At 37.9% G+C, this 25,833-nt stretch overlaps 7 protein-coding genes across 7 annotated transcripts; 4 read left to right on the forward strand and 3 right to left on the reverse strand. All coding sequences in view use genetic code 12, as the record gives it.

Annotated features, from left to right (window-relative positions):
* Window positions 1–1,301: 1,301 nt before the first annotated feature.
* On the forward strand, window positions 1,302–3,392 carry BRE1 (E3 ubiquitin-protein ligase bre1; the record flags this gene model as incomplete). Its single annotated transcript, XM_001524611.1, has 1 exon — window positions 1,302–3,392. The coding sequence occupies one exon, from the start codon at window positions 1,302–1,304 to the stop codon at window positions 3,390–3,392; it is 2,091 nt and encodes a 696-aa protein (XP_001524661.2).
* A 1,901-nt stretch (window positions 3,393–5,293) lies between these two features.
* Window positions 5,294–7,660, forward strand: BDF1 (transcription initiation at TATA-containing promoter protein; the record flags this gene model as incomplete). The annotated part of the gene is made up of 1 exon (XM_001524612.1): window positions 5,294–7,660. One exon carries the CDS (start codon window positions 5,294–5,296, stop codon window positions 7,658–7,660), a length of 2,367 nt encoding a protein of 788 aa, XP_001524662.2.
* Window positions 7,661–8,274: 614 nt separating this feature from the next.
* On the forward strand, window positions 8,275–9,303 carry DUS4 (tRNA dihydrouridine synthase; the record flags this gene model as incomplete). The annotated part of the gene is made up of 1 exon (XM_001524613.1): window positions 8,275–9,303. The coding sequence occupies one exon, from the start codon at window positions 8,275–8,277 to the stop codon at window positions 9,301–9,303; it is 1,029 nt and encodes a 342-aa protein (XP_001524663.2).
* A 171-nt stretch (window positions 9,304–9,474) lies between these two features.
* Window positions 9,475–13,824, reverse strand: SMC4 (Structural maintenance of chromosomes protein 4; the record flags this gene model as incomplete). The annotated part of the gene is made up of 1 exon (XM_001524614.1): window positions 9,475–13,824. One exon carries the CDS (start codon window positions 13,822–13,824, stop codon window positions 9,475–9,477), a length of 4,350 nt encoding a protein of 1,449 aa, XP_001524664.2.
* An 884-nt stretch (window positions 13,825–14,708) lies between these two features.
* Window positions 14,709–15,122, reverse strand: PVL30_004525 (uncharacterized protein; the record flags this gene model as incomplete). Its single annotated transcript, XM_001524615.1, has 1 exon — window positions 14,709–15,122. The coding sequence occupies one exon, from the start codon at window positions 15,120–15,122 to the stop codon at window positions 14,709–14,711; it is 414 nt and encodes a 137-aa protein (XP_001524665.2).
* Window positions 15,123–15,667: 545 nt separating this feature from the next.
* Window positions 15,668–15,991, forward strand: PVL30_004526 (uncharacterized protein; the record flags this gene model as incomplete). The annotated part of the gene is made up of 1 exon (XM_001524616.1): window positions 15,668–15,991. One exon carries the CDS (start codon window positions 15,668–15,670, stop codon window positions 15,989–15,991), a length of 324 nt encoding a protein of 107 aa, XP_001524666.2.
* A 209-nt stretch (window positions 15,992–16,200) lies between these two features.
* CSF1 (Macrophage colony-stimulating factor 1 receptor) lies at window positions 16,201–25,752 on the reverse strand (the record flags this gene model as incomplete). Its single annotated transcript, XM_001524617.1, has 1 exon — window positions 16,201–25,752. One exon carries the CDS (start codon window positions 25,750–25,752, stop codon window positions 16,201–16,203), a length of 9,552 nt encoding a protein of 3,183 aa, XP_001524667.2.
* Between the last annotated feature and the right edge of the window lie 81 nt (window positions 25,753–25,833).

Here is a 25,833-nt window from a genome sequence, read left to right on the forward strand (position 1 = left end):
TAGGAAAAGGAAAAGAAAGAAGATGCAGTTGTATAGTAGACATACTTTACTATACAAAAATTAAAGATTGCTTATAACTCCCATTTGGTACCGCGTCGTTGCAAAAAATCTCGACCAAATGTCTTTCCTCTCCCCTCCACCACTCCCCTCATAGTAAAATAATTAGTGTTAGTGTCGCTTTTTCAACTATTTTTTCTCGCAAAGATAGTATGGACAAAATGAAATAAAAAGAAAAAAAAAAGAACCAAAAAAATTAAAAAACAAGCAAGAGACAAAGCCTTTTAATTAACGTCCTTGTCACAATCACTAATCGTCATAATGAAGTTCGAAACAGAAAAACGAGACGGATGCAGCTGACCATGAAGTGATAATACTGGATGAATTTATAAACAAAAAAAAACCTCAAGTATTCAACAGATCAAACATTTGACATCTATACATGAATCTCCATTATTCTGCAGTCATGAACAATAGTAGGATGAACCCTTCTTATATTTATTTTTCTTTTCCTTTTGGGTTTTCCTTTCATTACTTTACAGTATTTGATACCATGCTTCCTTAGTTTTTTGTTTTTTCAAAGCTGAATACAATATAGTATATGCTTACCACCCTTCAGTATTCCAATCCTGCACATGTATTGGCAAGTGGCAAAGTGCCTTTCTTTACAAAGTCCCCACATTTCATGGCTGGATTATCTTTTTCAGTATGGCAAGTAATGGTCGTGTGAGTTTGGACAAAGTGTTTAAAAATTTTATTTTCAGTGCGTAGACGGGTATGGTGATAGTATGGTGAAGAAATACATAGAGGTAAGGGTAAAAAAAAATATAGTAACAAAAGACAAAGACAAAGATAAAAAAAAAAAAAAAAAAAGAAAAGAAAAGAAAAGAAAAAATTCATGGAATTTATATCCATATAAACATATCATCGTCATCACCACCAACCACCAAACACCAGAAACCAACCACCAAAAACCAAAAACCAAACGCTCGACTCCCAACATTAAACATCGTATATATTAAATACAACTAGGAGGTTTGGCTAGTCTTTTCAAAAGAATCTGCATCATTTATCCATTTTTCCCATTTCCAGAAACCATTAATCAAAAGCCGGCTTGTCATCCAAGATAATTTTAGCCACAAATACTCTGTCCACACAGTTGTCGCTGCTTTTAGTACACAAATACTTGTTTCTGTTTCTTTACTACTACTGCTGTTGCTACTACTACTACTATTATAACTATAATTTTTCTTCCTCTGTTTTCTTACCTTCATCTTCAAAACTATTATCCATAACTATTCACCATGAGTGTGGATACTGACAACAGAAAGAGGCTGCTTGACTCTGAGCCAATAGACTCACTGAAAAGACTGAAGAAGGCTCTTGATGAGTTGAGTACTGAGGGTCCGTTGACCCAAGCAGACGTTGTATATTTCAAAAAAGAGGCTATTTGGCGACAAATGATTTCTTATAAGCAACAGGTTCTCAAGCTCAAAGGTGAAGTCAAAAGATTATCACGAGATTGTGAGAGTCTGAAGCATATAGTAACTGTATTGACAGCATGGTACGATGAAATTTTACTGCTATTCGATGAATTAGGTGACGACGATGGGATTTTGGTTGCCTTTGACGACTCTGAAAATTCCAACATTAAAGTTGATGAGAAGTTGCAAAATATCAGGACAAAATTGTCTAGAGCAATCTCGCTGAAAAACATTGGCTCTTTAGACCTGGCAAAATTGCAGGAGCTTAGCTTGCTCAAAAGCCAGAATCAGATTCTAGCGAAGGATAATGTTGCACTCTCCGATAAGATTATAAATCTAGAGTCTGAGTTGCAGGAACTACTTCACGACCAAGAACGAGATCGATCAGTTACGTTGAAGAGAGTTGATGATAGCAGAAAGGAGGTTAATAGTTTGGAGCAACAAGAAAAAGGCAAAGTAAAAGTCGAGTCCCAGACGCCACAACCATCTGCAAATGAAATCAACGGCCATGCCAATGTCAATTCCAATGGAAATGGCAATGGCAATGGCAATGGCAGTGGTGTTAATAATGGTAAAGACAGTAATCTTGTTGACTCTGAAGAATTGGATAAACTTCGCTTAGAGATTGAAGAACTTAAATCGTCAAATGATTTATTGGGCGAACAGGTTTCTGAGTTGACCAACACCAACCAAACGTTACTACAAAATGTCAACAGTTTAGAGAGTAAGTTGCATAACTTGGATGAAAAGGATATTCAAGAGAATCTCATCTATAAGAAAATTGTTAAGAACAATCAATCGTTGCAGGACCAAATCAGCAAAGTCAATAAACTTAATGCCTTGAATGTCTCAAAACTAAGCGAGCTTGAGGAGAAACAAAATGAAGTTAAGAAGCTTGTTGAATCTGAATTGATAAAGGAAAATGAAGCTTTAAAACAGCAAATGAGCAAGAATGAGCAAGATCTTATAAGAGTGCGTACAACACGAGATGAGCTATTGGCCAAGAACACGATCTTGACAAAGCAAGTTGAAGAGCAAAAGACAACGCAAGCACTTCTTGAATTGAATGAAACATATTCAAAGAGGATTGAAGAACTCACCAAGGATAAATTTAACTTGGATGCTCTGGAAAGTGAAAAGATTGATTTGCTAACCAATGAAATCAAGGAGATTGAAAGTGCTTTTAAGCAAACAAGGGAGTTGACTATAAAGAAATTGTCTTCACAGGTGGATCATGAGAGTCAAGTCAAGAAACTTGTGATTGAAAAAAACAAGGCTGATCAAAAATACTTTGCTTCGATGAGACTAAAAGACTCACTTACAAATGAGAATAAGGTGTTGAAGCAACAAGTGGGCAAATCGCAGGAAATGATCAAGAGTCTTTCTGAGTTGGAGACAAACTATTTGGGCAAAATCGATGTATTGACAAAATCATTAACGGACTATAAGATCATCAAGGAGAATGCGCTTCAGGAAAACTTTAGCTTACAGGATACTGTCAAGAACTTGAAAATTACCAATGAGACGCTTGAAGCAGATGTTGCAAGGAAAGATGACAAGATCAAGGCCATTACATCGGAAGTTGTTGAGTTGAAGGACCAAAATAACAAGCAAGATTTGCAAATCATCAAATTGAGTAAGTCCTTGGCAAACACCGAGTCTTTATTGGTGAAGTACAAGACAAATAATACCAATTCCATTATCCAAGCAGACGAGGAGCAATTGGAGGCGCTTAGGTCGATTGCCAAGTGTTCACTTTGTACGAAGAATTGGAAGGATACTGCCATCACCGTTTGTGGACACGTTTTTTGTTCAAGCTGTACTCAAGAGAGATTGGCTGCTAGATTAAGAAGGTGTCCTAGTTGCAACAAAGGGTTTTCATCCAACGATTTACTCACTATACACTTGTAACCTAGATTGATTAGTACCTATGTAAATACATTTCATAGAGCATATATGTAAGAGTAAAGCCACACTTTAATGAATTGATGATTGAGATATTTTAGTAGATACTCTTTGCAGATAAAATAGAGAGTTAGACAAAAGAATAAAAAATATGAAAAGCAAGGAAGGACTGAAGTTTTATAATTTGCCATGCTTTGTATCCAGAAATGAAATGAAGGAGGTAAACGAAAGTATAGCGAAAGTAAAGTAGAACAAAAGTAAAGTAGAACAAAAGTAAAGTAAAATGAAAAGCAAGAGAGAAAGAGGAAATTTGCCCAAGATAAAAGACCTGCGTATAAAATACTGTGGCTATAAAGCAAATATAAATTATAAAGGAATAAAACTGGTGATAAGAAGCAGAGAAAAAGGTACCTTATAAAATAATTACAAACACGATTATTTTGTTGTTGTTGTTTTTTTTTTTATTTGGTTTGCCAGCCAACATAGACTTTCCTACACTAATTGCAAAAATCAATTATACCACTACACCAATCTCACCAAATGTTATCTAGTAGACAAAATTAAAACTTTTTTAAATAAAGATTCATGAATATTGTTCAAGAGAGATATGACATGAACTTTTTTTTATCCAACCATTTTTACCACCAAAAAAAAAAAAATTGAAAGGCGCCTTAGATAGTTGTTCACCTTCAAACAAAGAGCTTATACATGCTATAAATTCTTACTTGCAGATATAACTAGAATTTGACCGTGACAGGTTGATGTTGTTGTTGTTGCTGTTATTTCTTTTTTGCCACTTCCACTTTATGCTATCGATACCACTGCTTTAACTCCTAGCTTTAGCCTAAGTCTTTATTTGAAACATTATCTAAGACTTGATCTCATATTCAAACTTAGCCTTAGTTTTATCTTCCACCCCCGCCCCTTCCTTTCTTTTCCACTACCCCTTTTTTTCGCCACCAGCTATCTGCTTGTTATAAAGAGCTGGAAAACATATAATTTATGCGTGGTCATGGTGCTGGCTAATAAGCTTGATGTGTGACGTGTCGCAAGTCGTGTGCAAATGTACCAAAAAAAAACAGCTGCAGATGAGGTGCCTTAAGTATGTATGTACGTGTTCAGATAACAATCTCATTTTCTCTCTCTCTCTCTCTCTCTTTGCTTTTGTTTTTTTTTTGCTGCTGCTGCTTCTTCTTCTTCCCCTGTTGCTTCTTTACTCAAAATGAGCGAGATGCGCAAAAAGTGAAGATGGACGAGAGCGAGCAGAAAAAAAGTGCACGCGTACACGAAAACCATCTGAGTATAAATAAGAGTTCATTTCCCCCGGATACGTTTTTTTTCTTCCAGAGGCGCTAATTTTTTTTTGAAAAAAAAAAGAAAAGGAAAAGGAAATAGGAAAAGGAAAGGAAACTAAAAAAGCTATAAGAGAGAACAGAAAAAGGTAAAAGGGAAAATAAATTCAAAGAATAAAAAAAAAAAGATCTTGAAGCTTCTTATCCTTTCATCCTTGTTTACTTTAAAGACAATTTACACAAAACGTCTGGGTTTACCTAATTTTTTTTTCTAATTCTTTTTTTTTATATTCTTCTACAATCATTTTATCACTTTACTATATTGTGAATACCACACTTCCATAGAGAAGTGAAAGATAAAAGAAGAAGAAAGAACAAAAAAAAGAACAACAGACCCCTTTTTTTCCGTGAAATATTGGATCCAGATCACCATCGCGTACTATTATACATAATACCCTTAGAGATACATTAACTTGTATATTCCAAAAAGCATCACAATCCATAATTTACAAAGTACATTTTACCAAGAACCAATAGACAAATAGACTAAGACCGCGTGTGTTGTTTTTTTTAAAAAAAAAAAAAAGAAAAGAAAAAGGATTTTAATTTCACAGAATGTCGCAAGGTATCGCTGCTGAAACACACACTCCAGTGCAAACTCCCTCTGCCGATGGGTCTATTCACCAAGATGACAATATCAACAACAGCGGTAATGACAGTAACAACAGCAACAACAACAACGACGACAACAGCGATAAAATCAGTACAGTGCATGATAGCAAACCTTTAAATGGAGTCAAAGGGTCTATTAATGAAAATGCTGAAGAAAACTCGTCACATCAAAAGCACGAGCATGAGCCACTCTCGCCGCCAAATCCATCGCCAACTCCAGAAAAACGTAAGCTTGAAGAAGAATCAAGTGATACAGCTGAGAAGGATGTTGTTCCTGAGGAGAAGGCTGATTCTGTAGAGCCAGAAGCGAAAAAGCAAAAAGTTGAAGAAACTGAAGCCACAGATACATCACACACAAGTGCTGGCCTTGAAACGAATGGCGCGGAATCTGTAGAAAAGTCTGCACTGCTTTCTCCTACTGCTACTGGTCCCACTCCAGACGACGAAATAAAAGAAGAACCAAAACTAGATGAGGAGAAACCAGAGGAGAAATTTGAAGACAAATCAGAGGAGAAATCTGAAGACAAATCAGAGGAGAAATCTGAAGACAAACAAGAGGAGAAAACGGAAGAGAAACAAGAGGAAAAGTCGGAAGAGAAACAAGAGGAAAAGTCGGAAGATACCACAGAGGTACAGCAACCTCTTGAACCAGCACCAAAGCCTCCAAGTGAACCCGATATGAACAATTTACCAGAACACCCATTACCTCCACACCAAACCAAATTTGCACTTAATACTATCAAGGCTATCAAGAGACTCAAAGATGCGGCACCATTTTTGCACCCAGTCGATACGGTGAAACTCAATATCCCATTTTACTACAACTATATTCCTCGTCCAATGGACTTGTCAACAATTGAGAGGAAATTGAATGCAAAAGCTTATGAAGACATCTCTCAATTTGCTGATGACTTTAATCTCATGGTGGCAAATTGTAAAAAATTCAATGGTGAGACAGCTGGTATTTCTAGAATGGCAACCAATATACAGGCCCATTTTGAAAAACACATGCTCAATGCACCACCCAAGGAACTTCCCGTGGGAGTTGCCACACACACATCTGCCTCGTCGCCAGAGGCTGTGACCCCTACAAGCAAAAGAAGAGTTGCCGCTGAAACTAATGCGCAACACCAGCACAGAGACTCGGTGGCAGCTGCAAGGCCAAAACGTACCATCCATCCGCCCAAGTCCAAAGAATTACCATATGATGTTCGCCCGAGGAAAAAGAAGTTTGCTGCAGAACTCAGATTCTGCGGACAAACTATTAAGGAGTTGATGTCGAAAAAGCACCAAAACTATAATTTTCCTTTCTTGGCTCCTGTTGATGCAGTTGCTCTCAACATTCCAAACTATCATGACATTGTCAAGCATCCCATGGATTTCGGAACTATTCAGTCGAAATTGACAAACAATCAATATGAGTCGGGTGATGATTTCGAAAAAGATGTCAAACTAGTTTTCCACAACTGCTACTTGTTCAACCCTGAAGGTACAGATGTCAATATGATGGGACACAGAATGGAGGCTGTTTTTGATAAGAAATGGGCTCAGAAACCTATTCCTGAACCAACTCCACCACCATCTGATCATAGTGATGTTGAAGATATCGTGAGTGAAGAGGAAGAGGAGGTTAGCGAGGCTATGCTTTCCGAAGTGCCTGCAATCCAATTCCTTGAAAATCAATTGACCAGAATGAAGAAGGAGTTGGATGAGTTGAAGAAAGAGCATTTGAAGAAATTGCGCGAGCAACAAGCAGCAAGAAGGAAACGGAAGAGAGCACAATCAGTTTCCAAACGTGGTTCAAAATCGAAAAAGGGCCATAAGGAATCTTCACATTCAAGCTCGAACCACAATAGTCATCACCGTCATCAAGTGAAATTGACTCCTCCACAACCGGTTGTGACTTATGAAATGAAAAAGCAAGTTTCAGAAATGGTTCCAAACTTATCGGACAAAAAATTGAACGCTTTGATCAAAATCATCCAAGACGACGTGCAAATAAGTAATGATGACGAAGTTGAATTGGATATGGACCAATTGGGAGACTCAACTGTTTTGAAACTTTACGACTTTTTATTTGGAGAAAAGGCTACACAAAAGTCATCATTGCAACAACAACACAAGAAGAGACTGAACAAGGCCAGCGCAAATTTGGATGAGTTGGCACACCTTAGATCGCAGTTGGCATTATTTGACGAGGGCAACGGTCATTCTGCTGAGCATCAATTGGAAAACAATGGATTTATGAGTATAACCCATGAAGAAAGTTCCGATGATGCAGCTTCATCGGAAAGTTCTGAAGAAGAGTAAATATTCAGCTACTTCTTTTTTTTTTCACGTACGTCTGTGCATTTACAAGTTTGTAAATAGGCGTACTATTTTTTTTCTCTCACACTCTTTCTTATCATTTGCACATTAACTTCTGCTTCATTATATTATGTATTATTAACCAAAATTATTCACAAAAAAAAATCTATTGCTGACCGTTGTATATAGTCTGCGCATCTGAGTAAATCATAATCATGACTGTATTTGCGTTATTTTATTTTTTTTTTATATATCTTTCAAGTATTTGTCTTGCTCTGTATCTCGTTATCTCGTACTCTTGTAATCCTTATTCTCCGAACTCATTCGTCAAGATTATTTTGGTGGTGCCTTTGCTGTTTTACTTATATTTCAATCGTTTTTTTTTTCTGTATCTATAATTATACGTTGTGGAAAATACTAGATAAGGGAAACGAATAAAGTCTAACCCAAAAAGAAGAATAAAAAAGAAGAATAAAAAATAAATAAAAAAAAGAAATAAAAAGAAATAAAAAATATTTTGAAAGGAAAAAAAATAAAAAAAAAAACTCTCTCATCAAACCTTTGCAACCAAAATACCCTTTTCCTTTTCAATAACTCATTCAAAATACTTTTACCCAATGCCAGTTCCCTCCGCGGTGCCAAATAGACCTAGGGAAAATAGGCCGACTGAGATTATCAAAAGGTGTAATGCAGAAGGACGACGAGCACATGTGGCAGGCCCCATGGTCCGATACTCGAAGCTTCCATTTCGTGAACTTTGTCGTTTTTACAACGTAGACATCATCTATACACCAATGATTTTGGCTCGTGAGTTTGTACGAAACGAAATGGCGCGATACTCCGATTTTACTACAAATGACAAGGACACATGTGTTATTGTACAAGTCGGTGTTAATAATGTTGAAGATTTCATGAAGTTTATTGAAATGATCCACCCATATGTTGATGGTATTGGAATCAACTGTGGGTGTCCTATTAGAGACCAGATCAGGGAAGGCATAGGTGCGGCATTAATGAGTGAACCTGATTTAGTTGCAGAGATGATTGCGACGGCAAAGAAACAATACGGAGACTCCATTTGTATAGATACTAAAATACGTATCCACAATGACTTATCGGAAACCATTGAGTTTGTGAAGAAAGTCGAAGCTGCAGGTACGGATATCATCACAATACACGGAAGAACCAAAACCACTCGATCTTCCATTCCGGTTAATTTGGATGCCATCAAGCTTGTGAGAAGCCACATCACTAAAGTGCCTGTCATTGCCAATGGAGACTGTTTTACATTAGAGGATTGTGAGCGTATTGCAGATTACACTGGAGTAAATGGCGTTATGTCTGCAAGAGGGATATTAGCCAACCCAGCCTTGTTTCAAGGGTTCAACCAAACACCTTGGAGTGCAGTTGAAGTGTTTATGCACTTGACTACTTGTTACGGCCTTCCATACAAGCTCTCTCAGCATCATGTGGCACAAATGATGGAGAATATGCTGATACCGAGGAAAGTCATTAAAGAAGTTAATGAGTCGAAAACAATGATTGATATGATTGATACATTAGACAAGTATTTCTATTTAAAAAGAAAAGGTGAAAAGGGTTTTGCCACCGCTATAGAACCTGCTTGGAAGGAACAACCTTTGTAATGATAAGTTATCAAGAGAGAATTAGTGATGGAGGAAAATGGAGACATAAAGGAAGCGACGAAACTAAGAGAAAAGAAACTAAAAGATATACAAAGACAATAATTAAAAGGAATGAAATTCTAGAGCAACACTTTCACGTTGACTCATTTCTTCTTCTTTTTCTTTTTCCCTCTATTCTATATCCTCCAATTCGATGTTCAATATGGGAACACTTTTGGTTTTATTTTCATATTTGAAAATTCCAATGAGCTTTTGCGCCAACTCAAACATATTGTTTCGCAACGAAATCACAATAAACTGTGCATTCTTTGTTCTTTCCTTTATGTAGTTGGCGACAATTGACACATTTCGGAAATCCAATGCCGCATCGATCTCGTCCATCACATAGAGCGGGGTAGGCTTATACTTGTGCAAAGCAAATACCAATGCCAAGGAACTCAATGTCTTTTCACCACCTGACAAATTGGAAATGTTCCTCCATGATTTCTTTGGAGGCATAACACTAAACAAAATACCCTCTGAGAATGGATCTAAACTGTCCACCAATTCCAATTCTGCATTTCCTCCCATAGTAATCATTCGATACATCTCTTTTAGTGTCATTGATATAGTACTAAAACCAACCATAAATTCGTCCAATCTTTTCCTTTTCAAGTCCTCGCAATAATCTCTTTTTTCATCCCGCTCCTCTACTGCTCGGTTCAAATCCTCTCTTCTTTCATTGTATTCGCGAATCTTAACCCCATATTCTTTCAAGATCTCAATATCGACTTGAATTGTGGACATGTATTTCTCAATCTCTTCAATCTCCGACTCGACTGCATCCAAATCAATATCATCTATTTCGACATCTGTTAATTTATCCTGATCAGACGCAATATACCTCGCCTGTTCTTCTTCGTCAAGCCAATACACATAAGGCGTGGCATCCCTAAACTCTATCGATTGGAAAGCCTTTTCGCACTCCTTCATCGAATAAACTATCTTTCTTAAAATACCATTAATTTTCTCCAATTGGTTATTTGTTTCCACTTCGTATTGTTTAAACGCAGAAATTTCTTCTTCCTTTTCTTCCAATGCAACACGCAAAACTTCCAACTGTTCATCCTTGTCAATCTTCTCTTGCTCAACGGCATGAATCTTTTCTTCTAATGAATGTATCTGAGAAACAATCTCTTTGTGTGAGCTCTTCAAATCTTCAAGTGCATTTTCAAACTCTTTAATCTCACATTCAGCCTGTTCAATCAGTCGTTGATGTCGCAGAATATCGCTTTCCAATTTCTTTACTGCAATTCGGTCGCCACTGGTCTTTTCGTTTATTATGGAAATTTGTTTCTTGATGGAATCAACCTTGGAATTTTGAACCTTCAATTCTACACCACCAGCCTCCATAATCTTCTGTTCCAATTCAGACATTCGAAATTCAGATTCTGCCATCTCCTCTTTAAGTCTAAGTTTTTCGCGTTTCAATTTTTCCAATTGGTCCTTCTTTTCTAAAATTTGACTTTCAAATGGATTGTTTATTTCCATTTCTTCTTGTTCAACAATCAAACTCTTACGGAGCTCAGAAACATCCTTCATCTCAGACGCTAGACCAGCTATGTCCAATTTTAATCTATCCAACGCAAGTCTTGTCTCTGGCTCCAAAGCCTTGACTTTCTTGAGAGCAGCTATACTTTCATTGTATTCCCGATTGGTTTCTTCGAGCTGTTCCTCCATTTCTCTCAATTTGGAACGCATCTGCTCTATGTCCAGCTCATCAACGTCTTCTTCGCGACTTTGAGCACGTTCGGCAGAAGATAGTTTCATGGCACCTCTTTGGACGTAGTTACCACCTCCAGACATTGTTCCAAAAGTATCAATAACCTTACCATCCAAAGTCACCACTTTCCATCGACGAGCTCCATAAGCCACTGCTTTCGCTTCATTTAAATTCGGCGCAACTAAAGTATTGAACATCTTGCTGAAAAACGCTGGTGCAAATTTTGAATTACTGGGCTTGATCAAATCAAAAAGTCTCTTTATCCGTGCTGGGTCTCCTGGAACCTGGATTGGAGATAAGTCAAATTTACTCAACTTGTCAAGACAAATGAAATTAGCGTATCCTAACCTGTTTTTTCGGAGATAATCGATGCAAGCTTGTGCAGTTTCAACAGTTTCAACAACCATTGAATCCAATCCTGGTGCTGCGGTCGATATGGCCACGTCGTATTTCTCATCAATGGTACCCAAATCTCCCAATCTACCGTAAAAGCCTTCGATTCTACCCGACTTGCCCAATTTGGTTAATGCAGCCAACACGCTATTTTTGTTATCACGAGCTTGCATTATAGCCAATGAGTCCTGAAGTTTATTCCTTTGTTTGGTTATCTGTTGTTTCATCTTTTCCAAAACAGATTTGAGCATGTTAACCTGCTCTTCTCCCAATGCACATTGCTCCTCGATCTTTTCCAAATCACTTTCTTTCTCCATATACTCAGCTTCTTTTGCCTTTCCTTCAGTCTTGATTTGCCGAAGTCTTTGCTTGCTATTTTCCAATTGTGTCTTTTTAGCATTCATCTGTGATTCCAAAAGTTCAATATTCGATTGAAGAAGTTGCGAGTTGTTTTCATTTTCCTTTAAGGCCGTGGTCCATGGTTCCATTTGCTTGCGCAATGACTCTACTTCCTGGGTGAACCCCGAAGTTCGCTCAGTAAGGTTTTCTCTCATTCGCATCAATTTCTCTTCTTCTTCTGCAAACTTCACATTCAAAGCATCAATTTCAATCGTGTATTGCGAAGATGAGTTTGAATAAGTTGCAAGGCTCTGTTTAGCGTTATTCAACGAATGCGTCAGTGCATTTTTAGCCTTTTGCGCTTTCTTCAACTTGGTTTCCATACTCTTGGTTTTTTCTTCAAATGAGACATTTTGTTTGTTCAAATCTTTCTTTTCCTTGTTTAACTTGTCAATTTTAGCCAATAAAGTCTTCACTTCCCCTTTGACTTCTTTTTGCTTCTTTGTATCAGCCTCAATTAGTGCAAGCACTTCCCTGTTGGAGTCCCTTTTTTCCTCGAGCTTTTTAGAAAGCTCACTCACCTCTTCTTCCTTAGCAGCAATTTGACCCTGGTACACACGTGCTTTTGATTGATACTTTAATCCTTTTAATGTACTTAGTTTCTTCTCTTGTTCAAGAAACCTCAAAGCCTCTGCTTTCTTTTCGTCAAGCAAGTTCTTGTCCTTTTCAACAAAGTCAAATCGTGCTGATTTTTCTTGACAAGCCGTGTTTAGCTCTTCAATTTCCAAAGTGCTATTTTCAATCAATTGTTTGTACTTTGTTGTTCCAATGATGTCTTCCAAGTATTCCAAAAGCCCATCCTCACCTTCTTTTTCTGCTTTGGCCTTCATCTGAGCAATCGACTCAACCTCACCTTGAAGAATAAGAAACCTTTTATGATCGAGATCGATCCCCTGGTTTTTGAGCAAAGATGTCACCTCTGTATATGTACTTTTCTTATCATTTATGTAATAAAAAGACTGGTTATTTTGATAAGCCTTTCTCGAGATTATCAACTCGGAATCTAGAGGAGCATCTACTTTATGTGACTTTTCATGATCGTCAATGACTTGTTTAAAGTGTATATCAACTTGACAAAAATCGGGTTTCTCCTCTCCGGAATTGTGTATAAGCTCTGATATCTTGCCTTGTCTCATTTTGGTTGCTTTGAAACCAAACACAAACAACATTGCATCAATCACGTTGGATTTACCACTTCCATTAGGTCCCACAACAGAGGAAAAAGATGAATGAAATGGTCCAATGGTTTGGCACCCAGCATAGGATTTGAAATTTGTCAACACCAACTTTTCAATAACTAGTCTTGGTTGATTGTGCGCGTGTGTTGGTACATGTTGGCTCTTTTCATCCGTGATTTCTTTGTGGTCATCAAGTGGCTGAGAATTCTCCTTAATAGAAGTAACGTTTTCAACTGTTGCTGTATTTGTAGATGTAGCTGTAGGTGTGGAGGTAGAAGTGGAAGTCGAAGCTAAAGTTGAAGTAGTTCGAGGTGTGGGCGAGGAAGTGAGCTCAGCGGAAGCCGGTCGTTGCTGCTTGACATCTGTTATAAGCTTGTTGGTGGAATTTAGACCCTGTGTATGTCCCGAATCTCTTGAAGTGAGCTCAGGGTCGTCGTCAACTTTATTAATACTCTCTTCATTTTGACTATGTTGTAATTTATCATCAATTTCATTTTCCAGTGCATTTTCATCAACATTTTCTAGATTCTTTGTAATTGAATCTGTCGTCAAGTTCAATGATTTTGTGTCTCCTTTCTTTTCCTCCTCTTCTTCTTCTTCTTCTTCTTCTCTTTCTCTTTCATCCATTTCCATCTGTTCTTGACTTTGCTCTTGGTCTATAGAAGAAGTATCAACGTCACTGGCTACATCCTCGTGCAGGTCTTTTACATCATAGTCACTATTATTGATAAACGTATCATTACTTGAAGAATCTTCATCATCCACAATTTGTGGACGCTTTCTCTTCATGTTGCAAATCACTTTTAGACGTGTTGTTGCCTTCTATATTGGTAAGAAGTGATCCAATTATCTGAAATTGAATTAAAAAATCAAAATTTATTTTGGTTTAAACTTAAATTTCAATCTTGCTTCAAAATTCAGGTGTGACGATATAGTAGTAATCTTCTTGATAAAGGGAGATAAAATTGAAAATAGTATACTGATGATGATGATGATGATGTTGTTGTTGTTGTTGTTGTTGTTGATGAATGCAGAAAAGGACTATGTGAAATGAAGAGGTAAGAATTGGACTTTTTAGAATGGTAAACAAACGAGATCAAGAGAGAACCACTTTGTATACATTACACAAACACCACATAATAAAATATTTGAGGCGTCGTGCACGACTTTACCATTTTGAGATACCAAAGAGTACTAAGCTCAGCTCAAGCACTACTTGAAAGACAAATTCTACTTATAAGGTGAACAACTTCCAACAAGAGAAGACACGATGGAAAAGAAAAGAAAAGAAAAGATGATGATTAATACAGGTTAAATTAAAAAATTTATAAAATTTTATGTGGTGAACAGGCCTATGCATTGTTTATAATGTACCGTGAATGTAGTTAGGTCATGATATAGTTTGAATACTGATCTTCTGTTCGCATGTTTTCGCCTTTCGTTATACACAAGCAGTTGCTACCTTGTCTTATATAGGAGTGGAACAACGTAATTCTCATGTATTATGCTATATTATACGACTTACTAACCCTACTTCTACAAGTACGTGAGAGGTGAAAATTTTTCCTATTCGGTTGGCATATTTGTACCTTTTATCGCTCACTTGGTAGCGATATATTACCAACATCTTCTCACGTACAACAATCAACACCACTCAGTGTAAATCGAGTATATTAATCTTCAAAAACAATTTTCTTGTTTTTTGAACCCTCACCAGCAATCTCTCCACTCATGCTACTATTACTGTTGTTAGCGTCAAACAGTTGTGGTTTTTGTTCCAGTGATTGTTGGTGTTGTTGTTGTTGCTGAGGAGCTGGTTCGAGTGGCGGTAAGCCTCTCAAATTTCTTTGTATTCTCCTAAGTTGGGATAGTACTGCAGCATTACCACTATTACTTGCCATTCCTGACTTTTGGCTCTGAGGCTCTTGGTTCACTGGGTTGTTGTTGAACTCGCTTGCATCGATAAACTCGGTCAACAAACTCTCAGCTTGACTTTGTGGTATCAGACTCGATGACCGTACGCGGACAGTAGTGGGTGTATTCAACGTGGAAGGGAACGCCCTTCTATTTCCATAGGCTGCAGACATTGTAAAGAATTAGTAATTAATAACAAGAAAAGAAAAATAAGAATCACTCAAAAAAAAAAAAAGTTGTGTTGCTGGATATAGTGGTGATGTTAATGGTAGTGGTGGTGGTTTTGTTCTCTGCTCTTTATTTTAAGTGAAGACTTTGATTAAAGATTACTTGAAAGGTCATCTTGACCTTTAAAACTTCAAAAGCGCACAAAAGAAAAGACAAAGAAAGAAAAAAAAAAAAAAAAGAGGAATTTATAAATGTAGACATCAACATAATAAACAATTCTTTGAAACCGCTGATGAAAAATAGAGCTTTGCGTTGCGCACAGAAAAAACCGTGAAAAATCGAAAATCGAAAATTGAAAACCCAGAACCAAGAACCCAGAACCTGCCATATATTATTCAACAACGGACTGCTTGAATATAGATAGCAACCCTTACCACTACAAATTTTACTACAACAAGGCACATCACATATCACACATCACACATCACACATTACATTACACACTACACACTACACAGCACGACATTCCACATAATAAAACATATACATCATGTTTCACCTGCTCATCAAATCACAGACAAGTAATCTCATAAGACTGCTGAGACAAGTAATTCCTTCCTCAATCTCGTCAACATCGCCGATGTTGAATGCGCTGATCAACAATACCCAAGCATCCTCATTACCAAGTATCTCACCATTCCAATCGATATTGGGCCTCATACAAAAGAGATTCAAAGCAAGAGGTAATACTTACCAACCATCCACCTTAAAGAGAAAAAGAACATTCGGCTTTTTGGCAAGACTCAGAACAAAAGGAGGTCAAAAAGTTCTTACTAGAAGAAGAGCTAAGGGAAGATGGTACTTGTCGCATTAAAGAAGAGTAAAATAGTTAAGGAGTGAGAGAATGAATGTACATATTTATAGCCCCTTGTGACTAGTTTTCGCCAAAAACTTTTTTTTTTTGGTTTATCACAGTTGAACGAAAATATTATCGATTTATTATTATTCTAAACCTTTGTACGACATACAGTCCGGCTGTATACCTTTTTTGTTTGTTTTTCTTTTTCTTTTTTCTTGCTCTTCTTAAACTTTACCCAACATCTTGGAGTATTGTACTTCTATCTCATGAACCAATCTCTGCAAGTTGATAATCGCCAAATTATGTGTAAAATTTGGAAACTTGTCTCGATGCAATCCAAACCATTCCAATGGTGGAGTAGCATTTCCCAACTCTTTCAATTGTGGAGCCTCGATGATTGGGGGCGCCATGGCAACGTATTTAAACTTGGATTGAGTCTCCACTTTTTCCATGGTCTCTTGTATTGCATGGTCTATATCCTTTGTTGGGTCTTCAGAATCTAATTGCTGCCTCAATACTGACGAAGTCTCTTCAGCCTTGCCTTCAGCATCGGCTTCGGCATCGGCATCAACCTCAATTCGAGAAGTTGTTCCAGTGCTAGCACTTGTATGCGATTTCTGTCTGTTTAATCTATACTCCATTCTTGACGATAACGCACTCGAATGAATGTGGTACATATCTCTTATGAAATTCACAGAACCCAAATTCCATTTAATATCCACGGTACCATTAAACGAAGACTGGAATAGGTATTCGATAACATTAGTATTATTCTTTTCAAAAGTCCGCATCGATATCTTAAACGAAGGAAACACAAATATCGTACCACCTTTGGCTCGACGTGCAACCGCGGTGAACTCGTCTACAGTACAACTTTGTATAAATGATTCCGACGAAGAAGTCACTGACGAAAGTGACACCTTGAGGTCATTAAATTTGATGTCAAGTTCGTTTGAAATACCAGTTCCATATTCGTTTTGTTGGAACTTGGCACGAGACTCGTCTAATTTTATAACCAAAACTTTGGAATTCTCCAATGACGATGGGTACACATGCAAACGCAACTCGCCAACGGAAACAAAAATCTGTGTGTCCAAACGCTTAATAGTTTGCAAAAGTGATTCATCCTCATTTGCCCTCCGTGGCCACTGGGTCAGGTTTTTGTCCTTGGCTGACTCTTTCAAAGTCTCCTTATACGAGCTTCTGTTATCCTGAATCATTCTCTGGATGGTATTGCTGATATCAACAATATTCGATGCCGTCAATGCTGTAATATACACTTCCAACGCACGAACTTTACTAGTAACATTTAAATGGTCTTTTGAAACAGAAAATGTACTTTTCTTATTGTAGATATCCATGGAAAAATCATCAAGATTGGCAATAGCAATAACATGATAATCAAACGAAGCCTTGAGCTGCAACATCCCGACTCCACATGAAACAAGAATCAACGGAACATCAAGCGTCTCGCCTGTTTCAACTTTCCAACTAATCATCGTGTGTAAATTGAGGTCTCGAACAACAAGTGAACCACTCAACCTTCCTTCTGCTGCAATGGTAATCGCACCGATTCCCATTTTCAAATCCTGAGACCAGTTTTGCGATTTTCGAGATACCGCCCACCAGTTATCAATAGCAAATTGAGATTCGCCCAAAGCTTGTCCAAAATCCACATCAAGGGCAATTTTGTCAACTCCAAAAACCACGAGCCATGGGAAGGCAGAAGATGTGGAGACTTTTTTGAACTTTGTAGCAATACTTGTATTCTGTGCCAATTCTGATTTATTTGTATTGTCACTATTGTTGTTGTTGTTGTTGTTGCTGCTATTATTGTTGTTGTAATTACTATTATTACTATTGGCATTGAAATCGATACTTCTATTGCTCTCATTTGAACATTGCTCGTTACTTGCTGTCTTCTTTGGAAACCAAATATCCTTAAACAAATCGACATCTTGGTACTGTTTCACATTTATATAGGCACGGACACTTGTCGAACTTCCAGCTAAATAAATATGAGGCGACAGACCAAAACGTAGCGCACTCATCATCAATATCCTTTCAACATTCAAAGAGGCACTAATATCCCTAGAGTATATGTGCTGAAGCGAGGTAGATACTTCATCCATAAGCATTGATAACGCAAGAGTTTGCGAATCTGTAGAGTTTACTTGCACCCATATACCTGCCAAACTAACCACTGCAGCAACTTTAGCCGTAGGTTCGCAACTCAATGTGAGTTCTTGCCTTTCGATCCTTACCGCCAAGTCCACCAATAAGTTATCGAAAACAAAATTATTGTACTCTTGTCCCTGTTCTTGAGTCTCGTTATCTTTATCTTTATCTTTATCTTTATCTTTATCATCATCAATGTCATTATAATGATCTAGACCTTGGCTATAGTTTCCGCTAGACTTCTCCGCTAAGTATCTTTCATTATTATTGCTTCCTGACTCGTGCATGAACTCCTTAACGCTGCATATCAAGTCCATTGCAATTGGCACACATGGTGGATACAAAGTGTTCTTAGATGACGATGTTACCATTTCTCCCGTTAGCTTCCTTCCGACATCAGAGGACTCTGTATATCTAAATATAGTCTTTATTGCCGGAGCCTGTAAGTATAGCGAATTACGCTCCGTAACTTCTCCATTCTCTAATCTTGAAATACAAATCTTGGAACCTGCAAAGTTTGAAATGAATGCCACCGACTGGAAAGGAACTGTGAAATCGGAAGCTTTATGTGGCAGCTTTGAATTTTCTTCGCCATCTTCGTTTTCAATTCCATTCTCATTTTCATTTTCATTTTCATTTTCATTTTCGTAATTGTCGTATTCTTTTCCTCCTTTCTCTTTCTTACTTTGCTCATTCTCTGCAATCAACATTCGTGATCTTCTTGCAAGGTAATGTTTCAAATTCGAGGTTGAATCAATAACTTTCTTTACGATACGTCCAATTGCGGTTGAAACAAATCTTACATCAATTTCATCACCGTGCACAGTCACTTGCAAATGTCTCAAATTTCTCTCAATCTTTTGTATTTGATATATCATTTGCAAATTAGGCAAGAAAGCACGATTCAATGTATGCTTTTCCGATTTGGAACTGAAGAAACTCGAAGCATTATTACCATTTGCTAGCGATAAGTAAGCACCAATCAAGGTGAATTTACCCAAACTCTCTTCCGTTGCAGCAAAAAACTTTTCTGCACCAGCAATAACACCAGGATAATCTTTTGAGGAATCGTTGAATAACCATCCCATGCAAAAATTGTAAGACAAAAACTGAAATGATGAAAATCGGGAATATATCAACAGCTCAAAATCATTTCTAACCGTGGCAGACTCAAAGGCTTTTGATTCATTCATCTTTTTTGTTGAGCCGGGAATAAGAGGAACAACCCGATCAACAATTTGCAAAAGTGCAATTACAACATATTCTGAAATGCAAAGACGACAAAATTGGGATTCAATCTGTAGATGTTGCCTAGTATGCAATGTATCTGAGTCATTGAATAACCTCACTGCAAAGTTTACTGCAAGGATTGTGGATAACGCCACAGGTATATTTGAAGCAAGTACACTCACACGCGCTAGTGGCACATCAATATCTCCGTACATTTCAACTTCAGTAGTTGAAGTAAAACTATCATCACCAATACCACCGTTATTGCTGCGGCTGCTCTTACTGCTATGTTTGTTGTTAAGTTTGTTGTTTTTGTTGCTCTTGTTTTCGCGTGTTGCAATATTACACAAATTGAATAAAGCAGCTTCAATTGCAAAACTTACTATGGTCTTTTTCACGGCTGCTGATATCTCCATGTAGTCATTCTTTATTTTAAGTCTGAATAAATGGTTTGTATTAGTTGAAGGCTTTTTTGCCTCGCCACTCGAGACAATTGGTCCCTCCAGCTCCAGCTTCGCGTTCTTATCTTCAACAAATTTCAAAAAGTCGTCACATTTCTTTTGCAATATTGGAAGCTCATGCGAAGCAATCTCCAAAACCCGCTGAAGATCGGGCGCAAATAGTTTTATATAAGATATGGACAAGTCAGCCGAAATCAAACGCGTTTGCTCCAGTGCATCCAAATTAATCAATGCTAAAAGGTCTGCAAATTGTAGTTCCAACATGCTTTGTCGAGCTAAACTCAAGTTGCATCGTAACCTTCCCCAAAACAACCGAGACATCAATACATCATTCTCAAAACTAGAACTAAAGTCAAGATTTGATGCAGCACCTGACACGCGGAAAGGTGAAAGGACTTCCAAGTCCCATATGTACTCTTTGACTTTAATGGCAGATAGTATTTTAGAAACAATCTCTTGCTTCATTGCAGACCCTAGCTCAAGCTCAAGTTCGGTTTCAAGTTCAGGTTCACGCCCAGATTCAAATATTGATTTTACGCTTGATTCTGATTCTTTCTTATTTGTTTCCGTACTATTGTCAGTGGCGTCACGGGCTGTATTCGCAGGCATCAATGATTTGGCAAAAGGAACTTCGTTCGACAAGATGTCTTTCAAGGTATCAAATAGTTTATCGTCTTTGTTGGGCATGTGAGTTTGTACTCTATCCAATTCTGCAACAACGTTTACCGATGTTTGAGACTTTGTCACGCAAAATTTTGAACCTTGAAATGCTTGAGTCAATATATGGTGATCATATCCGTGCAATTTTATTTCAACCATATCCAAATTAACTGCTGCACTATCCTTCTTCTGAATTTCTTTCTCTGCATCAACACCAATTCTTGTGCCTGCTCTTGTCACTGTCTCATTCTCAGCTTGTACTAATACATTCTCTAAATTGCAAACTAACTTAGTCTTCATAAATTCAATATCTTGGTGGAAACGAGAAATACTCAAAGTCATGTCTTTTGTCTCGACAATGTTTTTCTTTGAAATTTGACTAATTTGAGATGATGACACTAAGGAATCATCTGTATCTGAAATACTCTCTATAATCCGATCTTCATTCATATCATTGTTTTCACTTGCGTTCTTATTCATTTGTTGTTGTTGTTGTTGTTGCTGTTGTTGTTTTAAAATGTTTGACACAACAACAAACACATCCTGTGTTAGTCTGCTCTCATAAGATCTCAAGTCAACTAAAACCGCTGTTGCATTCTTTTCCTGGTCCTCCCTAACTTTAATAGCAAGGTATAAATCATCCAACCCAATATAACACGGTATTTCAGTGTATAAGTTAGATATTTCGGTTTCAACTATGGAAAGCGATATATCCACCAAAGACAGAGGCAGAATATCTTGTAAAAGTTTGCGTTTGAATATCCTCTCCAAAAAGTCGAGCCTTTGCTGCGTATTGGCCTCCCAAGGTCTCCAACTTGCAAAGAAATTCAAGACATGTTGAAAAGCATGCTCAAAAACAGGTTGCTTGTCTTGCTGCAACATTTGAGTCGTTTTGGTAACCCAAGATTCGGGTACATTCTGTAGTATATGTCTCAACTTTGACATCACTTTCCAACTATCAAAAAACCTGATATGTTCAGTCTTGGATCTTAATAAATAAGCAGGTCTTGTCAACACATCTGGATCATGATCAATAGAATACTCAATCGATGCCAAAGTTAGGGCATAGATCAATTTCGCTTGCAAGTCCTTACTTGGTGTGTAAAATGATTTGATGGCTGATCCGTATTGCGTACAATACAACTCTGCTTGATTAGTTAACCACTCTATTTGAGAGAAATCAGTCAGAACTTGAACAAAGTCAATATCTGCAGATCCAACACAACTCTTGTTGCCTTTGATGGTTGTAGTGGTACCATCACTGCTGTTCGAATCGAGCCATATCTCACAATCGTTAATATTTGCCTGGAATGCCAAAGGATCATCGCGCAACTTGGACAATTTTGCAGCCACGCTTTCTATATGCAATGCAAAGCTGGTGTCATCATCCAGATTCACTGATGCAGCAGCAGATATATTTTTAACTTGCAAAACAAGTGTTGGGTGCACCAATGATGACTTTAAATCGTCAACTTTATCTAAACAGTTTAACCCAAAATGGATATCCATTTGGTTCGTCACCACGCGGAAATTCTTGGCCGTTTTTGATGAATGCAACATTGCATTCAACAGTTTAACTGTTGAAACTTCAATTTCATCCATTATGCTGTCTAGATTTAATTTATTGTAATCTTCTGCAAGAGAAGATGCAATTTCTATGGCTTCTGGGCACAAATATACCTCTGGCTCGCCAAATTGAACAATTATATTGTCATACTCGGTATTCGGGTCTAGTTGGTGCAAAGGTGTAAAATCTTTTGGGTCATAACAAGTTGTAGGATACTCCTGACTTGGATCAATTGTGGAACTCAAATTACTGTCATTTGAACTATTTGTATTGGCCAGTGTATGGTCTGCTGTGTACTCAGTTAATGGTGGTGCAACTTTGGGTAGACTCAACGGGGTTAAAAAGCAACCTTTGTTCTCATTATAGAATAGATCTCTATACTCGTCCGAAAGAATAAACGGTGCACGATGAAATGGTGCGTCGCTATTCCTAACATGCTTCTGCTGTATTTCCCTCCGGCCATCCATATCAGCTTTTTGACATATATTTGTCAATGTCAAAGATGTCTTGATATAAAAAGAAATCTCTTTATCAATTTCGCCAGTCTGCCCATCTGTTCTGATCCTTGAGCTCTTTATTTCAATGCTTGGTATCAACACCGATAATCTATTGGAATACCTAATGTTGCATATATCGTTATAGGTCAACAAAAGATTGGTTAATTCAATTTCAAAAAGACTGTTGTTCAAAGTATTCAGCCGTAATTTAAGAGCAAACTTGGGACACCTAAAGGAAAAGTTTGCTGCATCAAATGCCGGAGGAAACGCCTCATCCAACCCGTTTTCATGGTCCAGAAAGGTAACTCCAAAATTTGTCAATGCTTCGTCCAAGACTTTAAGGTGATAGGCGCTGCCATCAATAACCCAGTCTCCACAGCTGAAATCCCATTTACACCAAAATGTCAATTCATCCGGTGGTGCCCCAAACATTCTATGTGAATGCACACTAAATCCATCAATTTGAATGTCAATATGCTCACACAAATGGTTGCGTGCATATTCACCTACACTGATCCATGGACCTTCAGGGTCAAAGTTCGTGCCAAATACTCCTGTGATGGGACTAAAATCTGCTTGCATATCCATATAATAGTTTGAGAATCGCATATCGATATCAAGCATATCGAAATTCAAACCAACATGCGACAGACAACTGTATCCGTGTTGTGGAAGAATAACAAGACCGTTACGGACACGGAAAGTAAAGAGCACATCAACATCATTTTCCATTTTTACCATTCCCCAATAACCATTCTCAGGAACCGATTGCTCTATTGCATCACCATCTCGGCCACCATTATCATCGCTACTGTCATCTAGAATGTTGTTGTTGCTGCCAAAGGGTGCTGCATCAGGCTGACACTTTGCTTGTTTTTCATTAAACTCATCAAATGTTTGGAAATGTATATGGTCACCAAAATAATTCTCGCGCACTGCAAAAAGGTATCTGATTACAAAACCATAGAAGATCAAGCAAACTTCGTCACCAACGCAGTTCATCTCAATGCAGTTTGAGGTATTGAGTTCTACTCCAGTGTAGAAAGTATATGTTCCATAAACTTCAAAATTTGCACTGCTTCCGACTATATTGGACTCCTTGAGGTATGCATTGACTGTGTGCCAAGGAGGTGTATTAAGTACAAGATTAAATTGCGGAGTAGAAATACTGAAATCCACAGAGGTTTTTTTTGTGCATGCTCCATCGAGCGGTAGCTTGACCTCGCAATTCATCTCATCACCGTGGAACGACATATACTTGTTGTTGTTAAAATCTAAAGGATTATTGATAATATTATAATCGTTGACATTGAGATAAAGTTCATAGTTTAACAACTTCAAGTTGATACGGTAGATGAATGCTCGAAGGTTTTCATATAACACGGGGTCCCCAGCTCCAAAATCAGCAAACAAGTCTGAAAACAATTCCACATGTTCACGGAGAATGAATATTCGAGGGTTAAGACTCACCTGGTCAAATGTCCAATCTGGAACACCGTTCCATTTCAATGGTATACCTATATCAGCATTGATCTCATGCGAGTCCGCAAGCAACATCACATCGTGATTTACTGATGTTCTAACCTCTGGCATGTTGAAAATGACTTTTAATTTATTTGGCCATTTGTTCTCATGAGACACAAATGATGTAAACAGTCCAATATTCGAACCTTCGCTGACCTTGACCTCGACCCACCCAAATGCTCGAAGATCAGTTCCGGTAAAGTTTTTATCCTTGCTTGGTTCACGAGTTGGTATTCTTAGCACCAAATCATCTTTGACAATAACAGTAAGCTTGAACCCTTCGTAGTCCCTCTTTTTCCCAAGCGCTAGAAAATTCGAGGTTGGTAACAGATCCTTTGCAAGTGACGGGAAAAGCATATTTTGAATAGGTATCCGCTGCCTATCAGCCCAAGGTCCATAGTGGATTGTGCCATGTGAGATCTCGATTTCTAGACCTGACTCAGGAGCTACTCTGCTTTCAACTGTTTGGATTCCTGGAGCATCATAGTAATAAATAAACCTAGTCATTGTAGAGTCAAGTATAAGACTATATCTGGCATATTCCTGGGTAGTGCTATGGCTCAAGTCTGAGTAAGGAACATCTCCAATATACCTCTTTAAACCTCTCCATTGGTATTCTGCATTCATTTCGCCGTAATCGACCTCGTCAATCCTTTGATTCAAGAGCCGCCTACGCACTTTTTCAATAGCCCTATGAAACCTATGCCAATCTGTGAGTTTTGCTTTCAAAGTTTTTTTGGGTTTCTCCAGCTTGTTTATTACTTCAGAAGATTTGTTTCCATACCGAAACTTGTCATAGCCAAGGTTTGGTCTCATCCAAACTTGAAATTCGCTAAACTGGAGATCGTGTACGAGTCTGTAGGGATCAAGAGGACTGGTTGCCTTTGCTAGGTCGATGATACCTTTTGCTGACTTGAAGTTGCTTACCAAAATGGAAGGTGTACCCACATTTCCCACAAGTATAGCACCTTTTTTGACCTTAATTTCGAGTGGGAGAACCAGCAAGAATAACATCAATGATCTACTTTTAGCAGCCTTGATTTTTGCCACAGTCTCTGACCCACCATCACTTTCCCCTGTAGATTCCTTCGAAGTAGTATCCTCGACTGGTGGATCTTTATTTTTCTTCTCGTTGTTTTTGTCATTTTGGTCCTTGCCACTTGCTTCGTTCAATTTGGTCATGATCTCATCATACGCTGCGGTTCTGTTGTAAATGAAGATTTCGAGTCCGTCTATTACCATAATAAATCGAGACGGCAGATTATCATTTTGTTTTTGACTCACGCCTCCAGTCTCATAATCTGTTTCCCAATAGTAGTTAGAAAGTTTGGTTAAGGTATACAACCAATATCGCCAAGTGAGTGTGACATTAACAATTGTTATCGTAGAATCGCACGTGGTGATGGTTATGTTTTTCACAAATAGTCTCCCTCCCAATGGTGACACTTTTAATGCATCTATGTGTATTCGAATCTTGTTGGTTCTCCATAAGATCAATCTGAGCAAGAACGAAAATAGAAAACCTAGTAGCTTATGGAAGTAGAATATGAAGGCCAATCCCAAGATCAAAGCCAACACCCAGTCGACCAAATATATCCAAAAGGATACTCTGATAGTCGACGTGCTTGTCACAGCTATATATTGCGACTCGTACGCCATTATTCCATGTTAATCTCTTGTCTTTTTTTCTTTTTTTTTGTTCTTTTCTTGTATAATATAAAGATGGTGAAACGGTGGATG

Source organism: Lodderomyces elongisporus, chromosome 6 (assembly GCF_030384665.1).
Source record: "Lodderomyces elongisporus chromosome 6, complete sequence".
NCBI classification, from domain to species: Eukaryota; Fungi; Ascomycota; class Pichiomycetes; order Serinales; family Debaryomycetaceae; genus Lodderomyces; species Lodderomyces elongisporus.